Source organism: Capra hircus, chromosome 4 (assembly GCF_001704415.2).
Source record: "Capra hircus breed San Clemente chromosome 4, ASM170441v1, whole genome shotgun sequence".
Taxonomy (NCBI): Eukaryota; Metazoa; Chordata; class Mammalia; order Artiodactyla; family Bovidae; genus Capra; species Capra hircus.
Window position 1 is genome coordinate 64850296 of NC_030811.1, and position 18879 is coordinate 64869174.

Sequence of the window (18879 nt, forward strand, 5' to 3'; positions counted from 1 at the left end):
GATCCGCTGGAGAAGGAAATGGCAATCCACTCCAGTACTATTGCTTGGAAAATCCCATGGACAGAGGAGCCTGGTAGGCTTCAGTCCATGGGGTCGCAAAGAGCTGGAGACAACTGAGCATATAGAAAATACCAAATCATACAGCCCTGGTTGATGAATACTGTTGCTGTGTTGGTGAAACATGACTTTATCAGGAGGCCTGGGGAGCTGGCCAGTGATTTACTGAATCACTGCACAAAACCATATACCCACCTATTGGCAACTACTATAAGCTTAGAAGCTAATAATCTCATTCCTCCACCAATGTCTGACACCTGTGAAGTGCAGTTTTATGATATAACTGATCTTTTCCTGAACTTGTTACCCAGAATTCAATCCTTTTTGATGGGATGAAACATTTGCTTTGCTGATTTGTTCCATGTATAAAGGGGAACATAATAGGTGGTGCATAAATATTTGTTGAATGAATAACTGAATTCTCTTGAACATTAATTTACAATCATTAAACAATCTTTTTTAATGATCTCTCCTTCAGAAATAAACCACAAGCCAAGTTTAGTTAGCTGAATAGAGAAAGTTATTACTTGTAGTTTTTCTGGGTTAATAAAATAGAGGCTTATAATTATTTGTCCCTGATCCTTACAATTACTTAACTCTCAGGAGAGCCTTTGAACTGAAAGTTTTAGTTTTTTAAAAAAGTATTAGCTATAGGAATGGGTTTACAGGAATATGTCCACTTCCCCTTTTCTTTTAAATAGTTATAAAATCAAGAAATCCAACCATCCAGTTTTATTTGTCACTGATTAATACCCAGAGTGCTCATTTCTCTAACAAATTAATGAAGTTTCAAGACTCACTCTTACATCCAACTGACACCCAAATTGTTCCCATTTATTTTGATTTAAAATAACTATGATCATGATAACAATAATTTAATAAAATAATGAGTACCCACATATACAAAACCCAACATCATTTATGTTGTTTTTAAGTTTATATCTGAAATGAAACAAAATTATTCTAAAGTATACTTGAATATACATTAACAATTCAGTTGCTATTAGAAGATTAATATCCTAAGCACATAAAAAATAGAATATAAAATTATAGGGTTATATTCTTAATGGCATTTCAAGGGGGTTTTTCAAACATGGATTTGAAACATCTGGTAAAAACTGGGTTACTCTAGAATATATTTTATAATTTATTTTAATTATTGGAAAAATTAAATGAAATTAAAAGATGCTTGCTCCTTGGAAGAAAAGTTATAACCAACCTAGACAGTATATTAAAAAGCAAAGACATTACTTTGCCAACAAAGGTCCATCTAGTCAAAGCTATGGTTTTTCCACTAGTCAGGTATTGGACTAAAAAGAAAGCCGAGCACCGAAGAATTGATGCTTTTGAACTGTGGTGTTGGAGAAGACTCTTGAGAGTCCCTTGGACTGCAAGGAGATCCAACCAGTCCATCCTAAAGGAAATCAGACCGAATATTCATTGGAAGGACTGATGCTGAAGCTGAAACTCCAATACTTTGGCCCTCTGATGTGAAGAACTGACTCATTCAAAAGACCCTGATGCTGGGAAAGATTGAGGGCAGGAGGAGAAGGGGACGACAGAGGATGAGATGGCTGGATGGCATCACCGACTCAATGGACATGAGTTTGAGTAAACTCCGGGAGTTGGTGATGGACAGGGAAGCTTGGTGTGCTGCAGTCCATGGGATCGCAAAGAGTTAGACATGTCTGAGGAGCTGAACTAAACTGATGCTGATATTAAAACAATATTTATCTATACTTGATAAGACTCGCAGTCTTGAAATTGTTCTAAGTGATATAAAAATGCATCTGTGTAGTTTACTAAAATATAGCCTAACTGATTTCTAGAAAGAAAGAAAGTGAAGCCACTCAGTCGTGTCCAACTCTTTGCAACCCCATGGATCATAGCCTACCAGGCTCTTCTGTCCATGGTATTTTCCAGGCAAGAGTACTGGAGTGGGTTGCCATTTCCTTCTCCAAACCGATTTCTAAATGATGCTATTTTTGAAGTCATGATGTGATATATTGAAGTCTAAGTCCTTACTGAAGAATGGATCAAGATATCCTTGATTAACACAATGTGCCTACCTCTAAACTATTGTCCAATGTGAAGAATGTTCCAATATAAAAATGTGTTTAAAAATTTAAACATATAGCTCCAATATTGCTTAGTATATTAATGTTAAACTTGCAGAGCTATTATAAATAAAATTCACATAGCCTTTCTGATTATGTAGGACATTTGTTTGAAATTCATCACAAGGAAATCAAGTGAGAAAACATGATAGTTCAAAATCTATCACTGCTAAAGAAAACTTTAAAGTTCCTTTGCCATTAAAAAGTAGCATTAGTAGCATATTTATTAATAAAGGAGAGGGCAGGATTATCTAGATTTTGATTACAGATTCTCTTTCTCTCTCCCTGTTTTAGGAATAATATTTAGGTTAATATCTCAACTGGGACAAGGCAAAAATATATTTTTAATTTAAACATTTCTAAAATTACTATTTTTGCTCTTCTGTCCTTGTATGCAAATAATATCTCTACTTTGGGGACTTCCCTTGTGGCGCAGCTGGTAAAGAAGCCACCTGCAACATGGGAGATCTGGGTTCAATCCTTGGGTTGGAAAGATCCCCTGGAGAAGGGAACAGCTACCCACTCCAGTATTCGGGCCTGGAGAATTCCATGGACTGTATAGTCCATGAGGTAGCAAAGAGTCAGACATGACTGAGCGACTTTCACTTCACTTTTTAAACATTCACTTATCCCTTAATAGTAGGGCTTCGCTCATAGCTTGGTCAGTAAAGAATCTGCCTGCAACGCAGGAGACCCAGGTTTGATTCCTGTGTCAGGAAGATCCCCTGGAGAAGGAAATGGCAACCCACTCCAGTATTCTTGCCTGGAGAATCCCATGGACAGAAGGGCCTGCTAGGGTACTTTGTGGGGGTGGTAAATAGGCAGATGGCAAGACCCATGGGCTTAGAATCTTGCTAGAGAAATCTGAAGCAATTAAAGAACAGAATCATATCACATAAAATCACACACAGATCACATATAACCTAGGCATGTGGAGAATTTAACTTGGGTTAAACTGATCAAAGATAGAACTGGAGTGGGGCTATGGACTGGAGAAGGCAATGGCACCCCACTCCAGTACTCTTGCCTGGAAAATCCCATGGATGGAGGAGCCTGGTAGGCTGCAGTCCATGGGGTTGCAAAGAGTCAGACATGACTGAGCGACTTCACTTTGACTTTTCACTTTCATGCATTGGAGAAGGAAATGGCAACCCACTCCAGCATTCTTGCCTAGAGAATCCCAGGGATGGGGGAGCCTGGTGGGCTGCCATCTATGGGGTCGCACAGAGTTGGACACGACTGAAGTGACTTAGCAGCAGCAGCAGCATAGCCTGGGGAAGAAAGAGAAGTGTGTGTCTGTATGTTGGGGGAGGTGTGTGTGCGTGTGTGTGTGCATGTGGTATGTGTGTGTTTATATGATGTTGATGTGGAAAACAAGAAAATAATGAGAGAACAATATGGATAAATGAGAACAATGCTACATCTTAAAATGTCTTATAGTGGGTTTGGAACTTGATTTTATGAACACTATTTAGAGAGACATTGAAGGTTCTTTAAAATAAAGTCAAATTCTAAACTGCTTAAAATATTAGTGCTATCCTTATTCCCTATTACTTTCAAATTTTCTAACTCCTACAGATGAAGTTTTTTTTCCCCCAGTGTCACTAGTACATGTGTCCTGCTACCTCTTGGCTTCTGCTACTAATAGTGAAACTGTATTTAACTATCAATATAAATATAGATTTAGTTGACTGAAAATAGAGTAGTTCTTGGTTGAATATTTATGAGGATCTATTTTATTACGTACATACGATTTAAGCTGGTCTTAAAATGATAACAGAGAACAAATATTCCTCAGCAAAGCTCCATATAGTAAGAAATGTCTTTCTCTCTTGCTATTTTTCTTCCTAAAAGTGATTGTTTTTCATGCCCATGATGGACATACAGAGCACTGGAGCTCTGGCACTGCAGAAAATGCTCAAGACCTTCCAGGCATAACAAATACTAGCACCACAGAGAAGAACACAGGTTCTTTCTGCATCAGGGAACAGAGCGGCATCATATCTAAAAGCACTGATGCAATAATTGTACAGAATCCCAGTGCAAGTTGTGTGTATCAGGAGCATGTAAAAATAGGAACATTTGTTTCTCTGAGTTATGAATTCTAGCACTCATGAATATTTTCCCATGCTACTACCAAATTCTTTATTAGTAGCTAAAAATTTTCTACCAAGGTAAGAATAATATCTCTTTCTAGTTTATTCTCTTACAAGTCAACAACCCTGTAGATTCAAAAGATATAAAAATGGATGTATAACTAAGTCACTTTGTTCCTGAAAATCAGAAATTGTAAATTTAAGATGCATTGTTAATTATAGCCATTTAAACTTAAGCCTAGGATGTGATTAAAATAATAGCAAAACACTTTTGTAGTGGGTTGAAATTAAAAGCCAGTGTTTTCATGCATGTAAAACATAGCAAAAACAACTACAAAAGGAAAACCAGATTTGTGTTCATTTCACAAGTCTTTAAGACTAAAACCTCAGCCATATTAGATTCAATTATAAGATTTGTAAAGCACACAGTGCAACTACTTGTACACAATAGGTGCTTATTAAGTAACTGTTCAACGATAGATCATTCTGTAATCACAAACTGTGGAGGAAAACTAAGTTATCTTCCTAAATTTTGTTTCATATATTTGAAACAGGAACTTGAAACAAATGCAGTGCCCTCTAAAAGAAATTTATGAATTATTTATAGTTGAGAATAGAACATAAAAAGGAATAACAGGGCACAAATATCCATAATTTGGTCATTTGAAATGGAAGCAGGACATCAAGCCTGTCTGATTAAAATTAAAAGTGCTGTTATGAAGTTAGCACATGAATAAAGCAGAGGCCTGGTAAAAGAGAATTTTAATATTGATAAAATTCTATATTGATAAGATTCTACTATTGATATTCTCCAGCATTGATATTGACAATCTGGGATCAGTTTGGGCCTATAACTGCTTAGATAGGAACCTAGTTAGATGAAATATTGTATGTAAGGAATGACTGTCAGTGGACCAGTGTCAGCAGTGGGAAGCTATATTTGAAATAACCATGCCGTTAATCTCCTGGGGACACAGGTGACCCAAATGGATACACCATAGATTTGTCTAAGCTGGAGGAATTTTAGAGATCAACGTCTTTGCTATACAGTTGAGGGAACTAAGAGGTCAAGTGAATAGACCATGGTCTACAGCTACTCAGCAACTCAGTTCTTGACACCCAGGCCAGCACCCTTTTCTACATGTACAGGATAATTATATAGAAACTGTGTTTACTGAGACCACAAACATGAGCAAACTGGAGTGGCGGTATGGCAGTGGCTGTCACTTTAGAAGATGAAATCATTTAAGTAAGAGATCAAATATAAAGAATGAGTTGAATTGGGATGGATGTTGGGGGGCTCAAATGGACAAAACAACAGCTTTAGAAAATTCAGTGAAGGATGGCCAGGTATGTAAATACAGGACTATGAGTCAATAGTTTATAACAGTGTGAGGACCATGTGGATGCATGAATGTCAAGTGGGCAGGACTTGTAATTCTGCCATTATATTCTCCATTAATCATTCCTTTACTACGTATAGTTATGAATGCTAGTTACAGAAGGCTTTGGAGAGATTTCAGGAAAGTAAGTGTAAGTAGTTGGGACATGGGAATGGTGATCCTGAAAGTTGGCCTTTAAAGGGAGACTAGATAATGGACTTCATGAAAAAATTTTACCCAGCCAGAATAACCATCCCTTTAAAATCTCAACTTTATATAAAATGTGACAAAACTGATTTAAGACTGAAGAATATGAGCTAGATGCAGGTAAAACTCTCCATATGGTATGAGTTGTGTAGCCCACTTTCAAAATTTGAGTGATATAATATGAGCAGTGTTATTCTAAACAGTCATATGAAAGATTAGATGGATTCCTGGTTTCTTTGGTAATATGAGCCTATGTGAGAGTAGAGAGGGTTTAGTTACTGTCTACTCTTAGCTTCCCTTAGTGGAACAAGAAGGAGAATAGCAAAGTGGAGGTGAAGTCTGAGGGCTGGAACTCTGTTTCTGCTCAGTTATTTCAGCTCCCATTAATCTTTAACCTTTTACAGTTATTTTGTTAAAATGAACAATAGCAATAGCAATAGCCATAACAGAAGCAACAACAGTAATAATAGCCAGTATTTACTGAATGGTCAGTCTTGGCTGCATGCTGTTCTCATTACTTTACATCCATTTTTTCCCCATTACTACTTTATGCAAGTTACTTAAGCTCTCTGTGCTTCAGTTTCTTCATTTGTAAGATATGGATTACAATAGCATCTGCTTATTGTGATAATCAAGTGAACTCATATATGAAAAGTGTTTAAAACTTTCTTCAGCACAAAGTACTTAATAATAGTACTTAATATTATCATCTCATTTTTGATCTTCAAAGCACAATCTTCAAAAATATTGTGATTGCTGCTACTTACTCCATTTACAGGTGAGCAAATTGAGACTCAAAGAGTTTAATAAACTGTTTTCAAGATCATAAAGATAGTAAGAATCATATAGAATAAGGACTTGAACCTCCAAATCTTATGCTTTTTAATCTCCTTGCCATTGTGGTCCTCCTCTTCCAGGCACCAAAGGCTCAGCCACACCACATTAAACTTTTCTGATTAATAGTAGATCCTTATGTTGATCTACAGTTTCCTCATTTTATTATTTCCTGTCTCTGAAATGGCTTTCCTAACTTTGTCAAGTAGATAAATTTAAAATTATCCTTCAAGACTGAGTTCAGCTGCTACCTCTTCTCTCTCACCTTCCTTCTCCCATCTTCACGGAGTTAATTGCTTGTCTGTGTTTCTCTTGCACTTATCTCACATATCTCTCTTACAGCACTTATCACATTGTCTCATAATTTGTTCTCTGCTGCTAGATGGTGAACTATGAGAGAATCAGTAAAAATTAAAATTTATTTAAGATGCCAGACTTCCTTTTAAGGGCTTCATAAGGATGCCCTCATTGAATCCTTTCAATAACTCCAGGATGTATGTTCTATTATCCCTTTTCCCTTGAGGAGACATTGAAAGGTTAAGTAAGTTGCCCAAGATCATAAATGCAATAGGCACACAATAAATGATTGCTGAGTTGAATTATATCTAAGTAAAAATGCCTACTAAAAATGATCAAAAATTTCCTTTTTTCCCTGAAGAAAGTGAAATCTCTCAATTCAACATTGTTTTGGGTAGAGGAGAAAAAATAAACTTCTCTTTCATCTAGTTCAATTTTTTCTTTCTTAAAGCTATGAAAAGAAACAAACAATTACCTTTGGCTAGCTGAAATTCAATTATCAGTTCAGCTTTAAAGTTTTTAAAATAATATAATAACTTCCCCCATGATATAGTAAATGATTTACTTCCCAATGATCATTATTCACATGATCTTGAACATCCATGTAAGTTAAATGATATTTTATTGTCTATTCAAAACCCAGTAATTCAGGACATGCATTACAATGTCAATTTTAATACTTGTATCAAGAATTTATGTTTCCAAACACACAGATTAAAAAAAGAACTGTTTTCTGTCTCTAAGCCAAGACCCTGTGTCTTTCTGAGGATGATGAGGTACCAGAAAGAATGCCGGGTGTGAATAATTTCAAGCCCCAAACTACCTGTGATTCCTTTAAGGCCTTTTTTTTTCACAGTCACTCAGAGGGAAACACACTCTTTACTTTCCTCTGGGGCCTTACAGGCTCCAGCCCCAGTATTAACTGCCTAATTTGGTGCGAGGAAAACTGGCTTTAATAGCTTTTTGAGCAGTAATGGACATCATCCCCTTAGCAAAAGGGGATGACAGAAAAATTGCTTCTCTATTTTTAAAAACAAGATCTTGTTTATATAATCCTTTTATAAATTTAAAGCCTCTTGGTTTAAATATATTTTTTAGAGTTTGTTACAATGCAATAAATGGCAAAATGAGTTAGCCAAGCAATCTTTTCTTCATCACCCCAGTTCTCAATAGCCCTTTAGCTTTTATGACTGCTTTGACTGATGATAAAAAATAATCCAGCCATTTCCAAATGCTACCTTAGTTTGAACCACTGTATAGACTAATTTTGAACTTGTGCCTCAAAATTGAGCAATTCCATCATTTTAATATAGTATTAAAAAAAACTTGTGAGAAAATTAGGAAAGTCATAGAACACGAGCATGCTTAGAATTAAGAACAACAGCAAAAAAAAGTCAGCAACAGACAATTGTTTTAGTAGACCCTGCAATTTCCATTAAAAGCATTTAAAAGAGAATATTAACAAACATGAAAGTGATTCATTTTTGCATAGAAAAATAAACTCACACGATTTTAGAGTCTTAAATAACCCATAATTCTGGGAACCATTCACCTTGTGTTTAGCCAGTATTTGAAACACTGCTATTTGTCATCTTTTAAATTTTCTTTTTCATATAGTTAATATAAGCTAGAGTTTTTGTTCTGCTTTAATAACAATATGGTTTATGCTATATGTGGAATAAAGAATATAGCAAAGTAAATATATTTAATGTGAATATGCAGAAAGGAAGGGTTTTGGTTCTCTTTGCAGCTCTCCTATAGTAATTCCCATTGCAACACAACTCACTATTGTATGACTTAGCTGAAAAGGATATGTCTCTAATTGTACATTTCATTGTATTTGCAATAGAAGTAAATTTTGGGGGCCAAATAAACTTTTCAGCTGATGGGGGTGAGGTAGGGAGCTTTGTTGTATCTACAGTAAAGAATAAGGAAAACATTGAAGGAGTAGCATGCCTTCATAATGAAAGACATGTAACCTGTTTCACGGGTTATTCCTATCTTTGTTTGAGCACCATGGGAGTTGGCATTTTAGTGCTTTCTTTTGATTGCACTTTACCCAGGCATTCTCATACTAAGTTGCAGGAAGGTGCAAGTATGGAAGAACATCACCTCCTTATCTCTTGAAGGAACTGAAATGTCTCTTAAGTGGAAGTGGAGAGTCAGGACATGGGAGAACTTTTAACACTCAGGGTTTGCTGTAACTTTGTACATAGCACTAATAACTGGAAACTCAGGGTTCCAAAACACAGCACAGTGATTCATATACATGAAACGTGAGCAGAATAGGGAGGCTTCCCTCTGAGTTGAGGGAGTTGATGTATAAAAGACCCCAGGGAATACTGGGAAAAGACAAGGGATAAGGCACTGAAGGAAAAATGGAAAACAGTCCATTTACAGTTATTATTACCAAGTCCATCTTAGAAACATTTACTATTGTAACACTTGTAACTTGTTGCTACTACATATTACTGTGATTAATTTTGTATTATTTAAATGGAGCCACTATGAGAAACTGAACAAGTTACTCACCTCCTTCTGCCTCAGTTAATATCTACATAGGATTTCACAGTTATAACTGAAAGCCTAGCTCCGGCCACGTATCTCACAAATAAACCCACTGTGTACAAAAGGAACCAGATGAGATAGTGTAGATACATCCATGCAAACACATCACCACTATTAAGGAAAACAATTTAAAGCCTGTTCAACTCAGATATAATTAGTCCTAGAGGGACACATTATTATTGATAATAGGTTTTTCTCACAAGGAAGTTGAACTCCCCAGTGGGAATGTATTTTTATGGGTTGCAGATTAGTAACATTTCCAAATTGAATCAGTTACAACTGTTTCAAAATATTGAATATTGCAATGAGTACCAAAATAGATAATATGATTTGGTCATTAAGACACTGAAGCAGACTTTTATTTTATATGATTGCCACCATTACTCATTGACTTATAAATAGAATGATTAACTGGGGATGTATCTCACCCACTGCTTGCCCCTTGACCTGAAATACCAAGCTAGTCAAGAGTAAGCTTAAATGTTAGTCACTACAGTTCAGTATTCTTCACTGATCACTGGAGCTGATCACTTACCTAAGCTGTTGGAATGTGTTATTCCAGATAGCTAGGTAGAATCAGGCAACCCCACTTGGTTGTTGCTGTTGACTCCCCAGTTCCCTATTCTTAATCCGTGCCTCAGATTTTTTTCTCATATAAAGGAGGCCAGTGTTCAGAAAACCAGGTCTCTCTGGCCTCAAAATCATTGCTGAATTTTCTCCTGATTGCTGGTGATATTTGAACCTCTCAGCAAAGTTCTTTATAAACATACTTGTGGTAGTTATGTCTCCACTGTAAACTTTTTGAATTGGAAACATAATGTTATCAGAATATCTTTCAATAACATTTTCTTTATTGTATTTTAGATAATAATTTTAGTTCTAAAAAGGGGTCTTTATTGCTAGATTCAATTCACTGTTGTGTATTAAATTTTGTCTCAGGTCCAATATAAAGTAAAAATGAGTTCAAACAAAGTGCTTATTAAATCATAGCTTGAGTGGCCCTTATATGAGCTAAACTGCATATATCACTGAGATATTTCAATTATTTATTTTTCCTTACTTATATTTATATTGATGTTCTTTACAGAAACACTGTAGCAATAAATAATTCTGTTTCACTAGATTCCTAATCTTATTTTTCAGGTACCAATAAAAGAAAATAAAATAAAAACCCCAAACAAACAAAAGCAATAACAACTTTTCTGTTTTTGTCATAATGTAATTATAAACCATTCTTTTTACAAGTTAAATAGTTAGAATCCCAGATTTCTACCATGGCCCAAATTAAAATGTGATGTCTATATTAAAATTCTGAACCAACCAGCTAAGCAGGTTTACATCTTTAAATATTCTGGCTTGTAAGAATAAATAAGCATGATAAGCTACCAAATAATGCTTTTGCAGACATTATTATTTGTCAGCTTTATACTCTCTTTCATTCATGCATTTCCAGTTCCACAATATAAAGTAGCTACAAAAATAAAAAAACAAAACAAAACTGTAATAGAGCTAGTCTTGCTATTTTGTGCTTGCCTCCCTGGTAAGAAAAATTAAGTGCCAAAAATGTAAAATTTATTTCAAGAAAAGTAACAGGCTACACAAGTAAATTTTGGCAAATGCAACTTTATATTGAAATTCACACATCTGTATCTTAAAGAATGAGACTCACAGACTCTAATGTATTTCTAAAATACCAGAAATTATATTATAAGCTTTCACAAGTTAAAACTGAAATAATTTAAACGACCAATACACTGAATGTGCAGAAAATATAAACAAGACTGTGCCTTCGGTAGAATAAATGCTTCACAAATTGTGCAAGATGTCATACTAAGGCTGTGGTCTCCCCTTAACAGCCGACTTAAAATATAAACACACATCAACTGCCTGCTTCTTAGAACACACTAGAATGGGTAGCACACCTCAGAAGAAAATTTCATTATCCCAGTGATGTGCACCTTAATTTTCAAATCATGTGAGGAAAAAGGAAAAAGAGTGTTACATGATCGTCCATGCACTTCCAGATGCATGACCATGACCAGTTACTGATTCAGTTTCCCTTGACTCCAATTTGCTCCAATACTAAATAAGATGAAAGATACTAGATAACCCTTTAAGGCAACATGTGTTTATTCTGCATTATTAGAACTGCTCAATTGTGACTGGTTGGTACCATTAATGTTGCCTCCCAGACCAATATCTAGTATTCATAAAATATAGATGAATTAGAAAAAACTTTATACCAAATCAACAAAAACCACATAATACAGTTCAATGCTAGCAATTTCACTAGTAGATAAGGAAAGCGGTATTTAGAAATAGTAATGTATTAATACAAAAAAGTAAACTATAATTGGAACCAATATACTGCTTTGGAATGCTCCCCAAAACTTACAAGGCGATTTTTTAAAAGTGATAATCCAATTAATTCATGGCATGTCTTTAGTGAATTACAGTACTTTAAGTCCCCAAATATTTTAGTCCTTGCAAAACAAATAGTATGAAATGTTTTAAAGTCTTCAAACTTCTAAAATTAGTTTTTTATCAACACATTTACCTCATGTCAACTTAATTTATTAAGATGTCCAATGCTAATTGTTTTTTTTGATGTTTTTTCATAAGTAGTCATATACACAGCATTTAGCACTGATACTTAGCACCTGCTACTTTCATTATCTAGTTTTCAACCACATAAAGAAACTTAGGGCAGTGGTTCCGTCCTTTCTTAATTACAAACCTTCGCTGGCAGTCAGCAGGATCACTCTGAGACTTAAAATAGGATTATAGGTGAACTATTGCAAAGACTGCAGAATGTTGCCCAAATCCTTATAACTGCTGATCCCATTCTTGATTTTCTTCTCAAGAAATGGCTACAGGCCACATTTGCTTAGCAGAGAAGGTTAGTGTTTCACAAGGCTAAAGATTTACAGATGCTCCTTCATATAACACAGTAAGGTTCCCTTGGTAACCTGGATTTTCTGCAGTAAAGAAGGGTTGTGCTGAAACAGCGCCTCAGCTCCCTGTTGGAGAAAATGCAGACAAAAGGATTGATTCCTGCTTGGGCAAAACTCATCCAGACAGCAGCTGTTAGAAATCCCCCTGGTACTATAGGCCCTCTTGCAAAAACTCTCCAATAACAGGCCACCAGGTAGGGGCCCCACAAGGTTAAGAAGAGAAAAGTCATTATATAGAACATTCTGCTGATTCTTTTCTCCATTTTGAATTCATCTAAGACCAATAGCCTTCTTCTGCTCGTGGTGTTTGCATTTTGCCTGATGCCCAGCAAGGTGGGTGGTGTGGGACCCCTTCCAAATCCTGCTAGCCAATTGGCAGCTGCCTGGCCACTGGCTCCAGGACCATGAAAAGTCCAGTTCTGGCTGACTGCTGCTACAAACTGGACTGGCTTCATTTTCCTTCGGTCGTGGACAAAAAATATCAGCTTGAGGTAGACAAGCTGTGTAGCTAGGAGGATGAGGGCAAGGAGCAGCATAAATCCTAAGGAATCATTAGCCCTGAAGGAGCGGTGTTGGAAGGTACATTGATCTTCTTCCCTAATGAATGAGTAAGTGCCCACATCTAAAACTGGGGGAAATGCCATGGCCACAGACAGAGTCCACACCATGCAGATCACAGCCAGACACGTCCAAAAGGTCAGCCTCTTTGTATAGAAGCGATGATGGGCGATAGCTAAGTATCTGGTGACACTGATACAGAAGAGCATGAAAGCAGTGTGAAAACAGGACAAAACCCCCAGAAAGGCAATCACTTTGCAAGTCAGAGTCCCATAAGTCCAAGTAGAGCCATTTTTGACAGAGTTGAATACAAATGGGAAACAAATTGCAGATCTGAGGATATCTGAACAGCAAAGATCCAACAGGAAGTAGTAAGGTGCTCTATGCAAGGTCTTATCTTTCACGAGCAAAATGGAGATCAGAAGGTTGCCCACCACGCTGACTCCTATTATGAAACCCAAGGAAGTCAATTTCAGAAAGGCTGTTAGAGGAGAGAGATTTTGCAAAATGTTGTCAGCTGCATGGCTATAGTTCGCCATAGATGGATGGAGGATAAAGATACAGCCTCAGTCAAGTCTCATGATCTAGATATAAGAACAAGGAAAAGATAGATCCATACATTTTACTGAAAATGTAATCCACAAAGAGAACAGATCCGATCTGCAGTCATGCTTCCTCTTTTCTTTCACTTGATTTGCCATCAGAATATCTGAAAACAAAACAAAAAAAAGCTATCAGTTTTTAAGTTAACAAGCAATGATGTCAGGCAGTGCTAATATAGAGCTGTTCATTTATGGGGAAGCAAATAAAGTTTTAATTTTGAATAATATTATTTGGTTTAGTATTTGTGCTTGAGATTTCAGAGAATTGACTTGTTTAGTTTTCTGAGCTAGATGAATTTTAAAATGTCCCTGTTTAAAAGAACATACATTTGATTGGGCACCTTTAGGAGAGAAGGAATAAAATGTTCCCCAAGCATAAAATATGCCAGTCTAGGAATTAATCACTGGTGTTGCAATGGAATCTACAAGATCGCTAATAGGAGACAAGAGACTACCCACATTTATTTGAGGTCTGTTAGTATCTGTCCGTGTTTTCCCGGCAGCTTCTCTGCTGATATGGATCCAATGAACCCTTGCAAAATATATCTTTTAACTCTAGAGCCACTTTTCATGCTGCATGTTATAAGAAGAATATTTGTTGATTCATCTTAAAGCATAATTTCAACATTAGACTTCTAAATTCATAGGAACTTGTCCCAGGATTTGATTTGATTTAATCTTTTGTCTTTCCCTTCCCTTCCCATCCCCCATTTCTGGCAAATCTTTTCTCTTTTAAACCCACATGATTATTAGAAATGGTTAATGTAAATACTAGTCAGGGAAACACCCAGAGGAATAATGCACTTTCATTTGTAAACCCTGGCTGCCCGGTTTCAAATGAATTTAACATGAACCTGTATTTCTCGGGCAATTAAGCTTTTACCATTTATACTGACAATCTTCGTTGCAAATCGCAAGTAGCTTCATTTTAAAACAAAATACATATTGTCTCCTAGGTGTTTGGGAACCCCACCAGGGAAATCGGTTTCCTCTGTTATTCCCACGAAGCATGTTTCCTTTGCCACTTCTCACTTGCCTGGAATATGCTGATAGAAGCCCAGGCAAAACTGCGTTGGATGATTTTAATTTCCTCACCGGTACATCCCCGGGTAAATACCGATCGCATCATGCAACATTATGAAACCTGAAATCCGCCACCCCTGGATTTATAATGGGGGGGTGGAGGAGGGGGAGGGGGAGAGAGACATGCATTACATACGCGAAGATGGGGAGAGAGATTGCTTCTGTGCTGCAAGGGAACTGTTCCCGGTGATTCGCAGTCCGATATTCCTCAGTCTTGCAACGCTTTCCAGAAATGGAGCTCTCAATAAGCCCTACTGAAGATGCATTGTCTGAATGTACTTCCATTATGCAGTTTATTGTAAAAACACACACACACACACACACACACACACACACACAACCCACACACAAAAAACTCAAGGAGGGCTCTTTCCCGGTGAACCTGCAGTTTCATCAGCACTGTGCGCCCCCTCCCCCCAAACTTAACCGAGAGTATATCCTCCTACCTGTTGGTGTTGGATATCCCGACAGACTATAGCTTCTTCTTTCTATAAATTGCTGATTTTTTTTTTTGCCTTAGTGCCTTGACTGAGCATCCAGGCAGGGCTCGGCGGCGCCTGCGCGATGGAGCCTCCTTGAGCTCCAGCCGCGTCCTCCCCTGTCGCAGCGGCACCGTCTCCCCCAGTAACGCAGGGGCCGCGGCGGCGGCGGCAGCCGTGGCGAGGGCGGTGGCAGGGGCTACTTCTGCCCCTGTGGAGCCAACTGGAGCCCCGACCCGTTTCCAGAGCGGGCTGGGTTTATTGAATGTCCTGTCCTGTTGAACTGGTAAAAACGGGCTTTTGTCCCCCGTGGCTGCTTCTGAACTTTTCCCTCCCTGCATTGGACGTGGGGATTTGGAAAGGCTAGTTCAGGACCTCAGTCCCACCCTCTTCCCTTAGGGCAGCGCATCCCGGTGCTGGGGGTGCCTGCCCAGCCCTCAGCTTCCTGAAACCCCGCTCTCCCCCCAAAATTTTTTCCCATGCTCTTTTAGGGTGGTCCAAAGCATTGGCAGCTTCTTTTAGCTTTCTTCTTTAATGATTTCTCCAGCTGACTGCCTTTGCAGGTTAGCTGGGGGTGTGGGGGTGGGGGTGGGGCTGGTGGGGTGGGGAGGGAAGCGGTGGAGGAGGAGAAAAAGAAGAAAGAAAAGAAATTTTTTAAAAAGAAAAAAAGCTCAGTCAGGAAAATTCTTGTCAATGGGGAAGAAGGGAAACCAGGTTAGGGTAGCCCTTTCTTTGTTAGTCATCTGTTCTCCAGTGCACGCAGATGCGCGGTAAGTAGGGAGAAGCTAAGTTCAGAGGAAAACTGCAAAATGATTTATGTCCATTCTACCTTGACGAAAATGACTGTAGAATCGGGCATACACAAATTTTAAATGACCATTCCTCGCATTCCACCCCACCAAGGAACAGCCTTTCTTTCATTTTCTTGCAAGTACGACTGACCAATAGATTGGTAATGTTAAAGCAGTTGTGTGTGAGTTTCCTTCTCCCCTTTGTTTTTACGGAAGAAAAATACTAGGAATATAACGATTCACAAAACTTACACCCGTTCAAAAGGTCCGATGATATCACAAGACAGCACATAGCCTGACACCTGGGTGCTTAAGCATGTCTCTGGAATCATGCATTTCCTTATTTTACCATTTCAGAAGAATTTGTGGGGGTGGTATAAGATTTTAAACAATTCCCCACCTCCAAAAAAATGATCAGAAATGCTTTCATTAATTCCCAAGTTAAAAGGTCTGCTTTTCCTCCTGCATGCTTATTGCTTTATAATAATCTGTTAATGAAACAGAAAAAATAAAGATCTTCTGTACAGCAATAATTTGATCTCCAGACAGCAGTAAAATACCTCATTGCTGGGTGGTGAGATTGTGACATTCGGGGGAACTCAAGCCAATCAGCATACAGATAATATGGGTTAATTTGCATATTGTATTTCTATTGGACATACCAAGGTAAAGCTTTCTCTGGTTTAAAGCTTAAAAATGAATACTTCACTGTCATGATGTCACAGTCATTGCACAAAGCCCTATGTTGGTAATATTGAAACAAAGTTATATTTTCCTGATTTGTTTTGCCATGTCCTAAACCCAGTTAAGAAAAATAATGATTAATATATATATGTATGTATATATGTGCGTGTGTGTGCGTGTGTGTGTGTGTATGTATGTATGTTCTAACTTTGGCATTCCCTTAAACTAGAAAAATCAATTCTACAGCTGTACTGGAAATAACTTGAGGGCATTTCCATTCTAGTGAAACATTCTACTTTTTCGCAAAACAAGGAAATTCAGAAGTGTTTAAAACTATATATTGGTTTGCAACTTGTAAGTGAAATGTCAACTTCATTTCTGTGGAACTACAAATCAATTCAATTTGTTATTTGTTACTTCCCAATTATTGTCCCAATGTACTTTGCAAAGAGTTATTATTTCCTGAATTTTTACAGTTTTAAAAAAGCTATAGGATAAATGACAAGTTTGCTGAAAATCCATGATATGTGCAATCTTAGGTTGTATGGATTAGGGATAAACTTTTTAAAAGTTAATTTAAAGTGTGACTGCACAGCCTGCCTTGGAGACAATAATTTACTCTGCAAAAAGGTATACAGCCAAGTTCCAAGAGTTTAACTTTCCTTAAATTTTAAGAAGCAGGTATTGATTCCTTAAAAATGAGGGAATACTACATGTATGTAGTATTCTTTCATATCCACAACTCAGGGTATATTAAAGCTACTATTTTCCTTTACAGTTGAGTGCAGTTACAGTTGCTAGTTTGGTTTTTTCCAGCTGTTAGATGAGAATGTCACTTTCTTGCCTCACAAGGGGGTTTAAGAAATTAATGAGATATTTTCCATTTAGTTCATTAACTCCACTGGAGAAAACACTGAAGTCTGCGTCTTCCACCAACAGGGTTTTTTTAAAAGTATGTTTAATACAGTAATAGTCAAAAGTTTTATATCATCTATAAATTCTCAGATATAAAATTATCACTTCAGTTGTTCAGATCATAACATTATTTGTTCGTAGCTAATTTCTTTTTGATTCCTTATATCACCACACTTAGAAAAATTGATTGTCAGGTTAAGAGTAAAGAGACAAACAGCAAAATACTATGTACACTGCAGTTGAAGAACTCTAAAAGTTTGAAGAAATGTAGAAATTTTCAACCTCTTGGCATATTATATTTACTACATAGATCAGTGGATTAGGAAGACTGATGCAATCTGTTTAATTTGGTTCTTATAATAAATATATATAATTTAAAAAATTAATCAGACATTTCAGATTTTTGCCAAATGCACAATCTCATGATAGACAAATGCAGGATTTTCATTCTATGCATTATGTGAAAATGTGTGTCAGGAAATAAACAATTCTTCCCAAATGCAGAGAATGATAGGCTAGGATAAAGTTCTAAAGATTTTTCAGTCATTTGTTTAAAGCACTATCTCTCCATTTTAAAGCTGTCACTAAATATTTAAAAATGTGTATATTTGATAGCCCCAACTGTTACTAAAATCTAAAGCTATATATGAAAAAGAAGCTTCCGTATAATTTCTAGAAGTTATCTTGATAAGAATGACTCTCACCACGGATATTTGTACAGAAACATTTTTTGACAGATTATTTTAAGAACACTAACCTAGAACAAGTGACCAACAGAAAAGGAGAGTATGTGTTTCTATTTTAAAAATGGGTTTTCACCTCCTAATCTGTGGCAAAAAAGTAAAATGACCGTTTTCATACTGACACCTAAGTTACTGAAAGTTAGGGCTTTGGGAATTCTGCTTGAGGAACAAAATTATGAAAAAATATACTGTACCTAAAAGATTGCCTCTAGATTTTAAAAATCATATCTCTGGAATTTTGAATAACCATAATTGTGAATACCTCAGTGAAATTTCTTTAGAATGTAAAGGAATTTTAAAGGATTAAGACTATGTCATGTTTCTTTCCAAAATGATAAAAGAAATTCATGTGTCAGATTTTTCTCTTTACTCTGTCACAAAACAGGCTACCAAGTGTTAATATATTAAAAAATTTAAAGTTAGCATCTCTAAGACCTTTCTTCACAATTTAATATCCAGGCTTTTAAAACTTAGCAGTTTACCTTTTCTGATCTTTATTGTTCACAATTTCA

The 18879-nt window shown here is 36.8% G+C and overlaps 1 protein-coding gene across 4 annotated transcripts; it reads right to left on the reverse strand.

Annotated features, from left to right (window-relative positions):
- Nucleotides 10585-15616, reverse strand: GPR85 (G protein-coupled receptor 85). Of its 4 annotated transcripts, XR_001917974.1 has the most exons (4): nt 15202-15616; nt 14892-15009; nt 13690-13779; nt 11166-12578 (listed from the first exon to the last, which is right to left on the reverse strand). XR_001917974.1 is itself a non-coding variant. In XM_013963317.2 (3 exons), exon 3 carries the CDS (start codon nt 13607-13609, stop codon nt 12497-12499), a length of 1113 nt encoding a protein of 370 aa, XP_013818771.1. In that variant the 5' UTR covers nt 13610-13779; nt 14892-15006; nt 15202-15616; the 3' UTR covers nt 10585-12496. The 4 variants fall into 4 exon arrangements, 3 of the variants coding, with proteins under 3 accessions (XP_013818771.1, XP_005679226.1, XP_013818772.1); XM_013963317.2 differs by having other exon boundaries at nt 10585-13779; nt 14892-15006; XM_005679169.3 differs by having other exon boundaries at nt 10585-13779.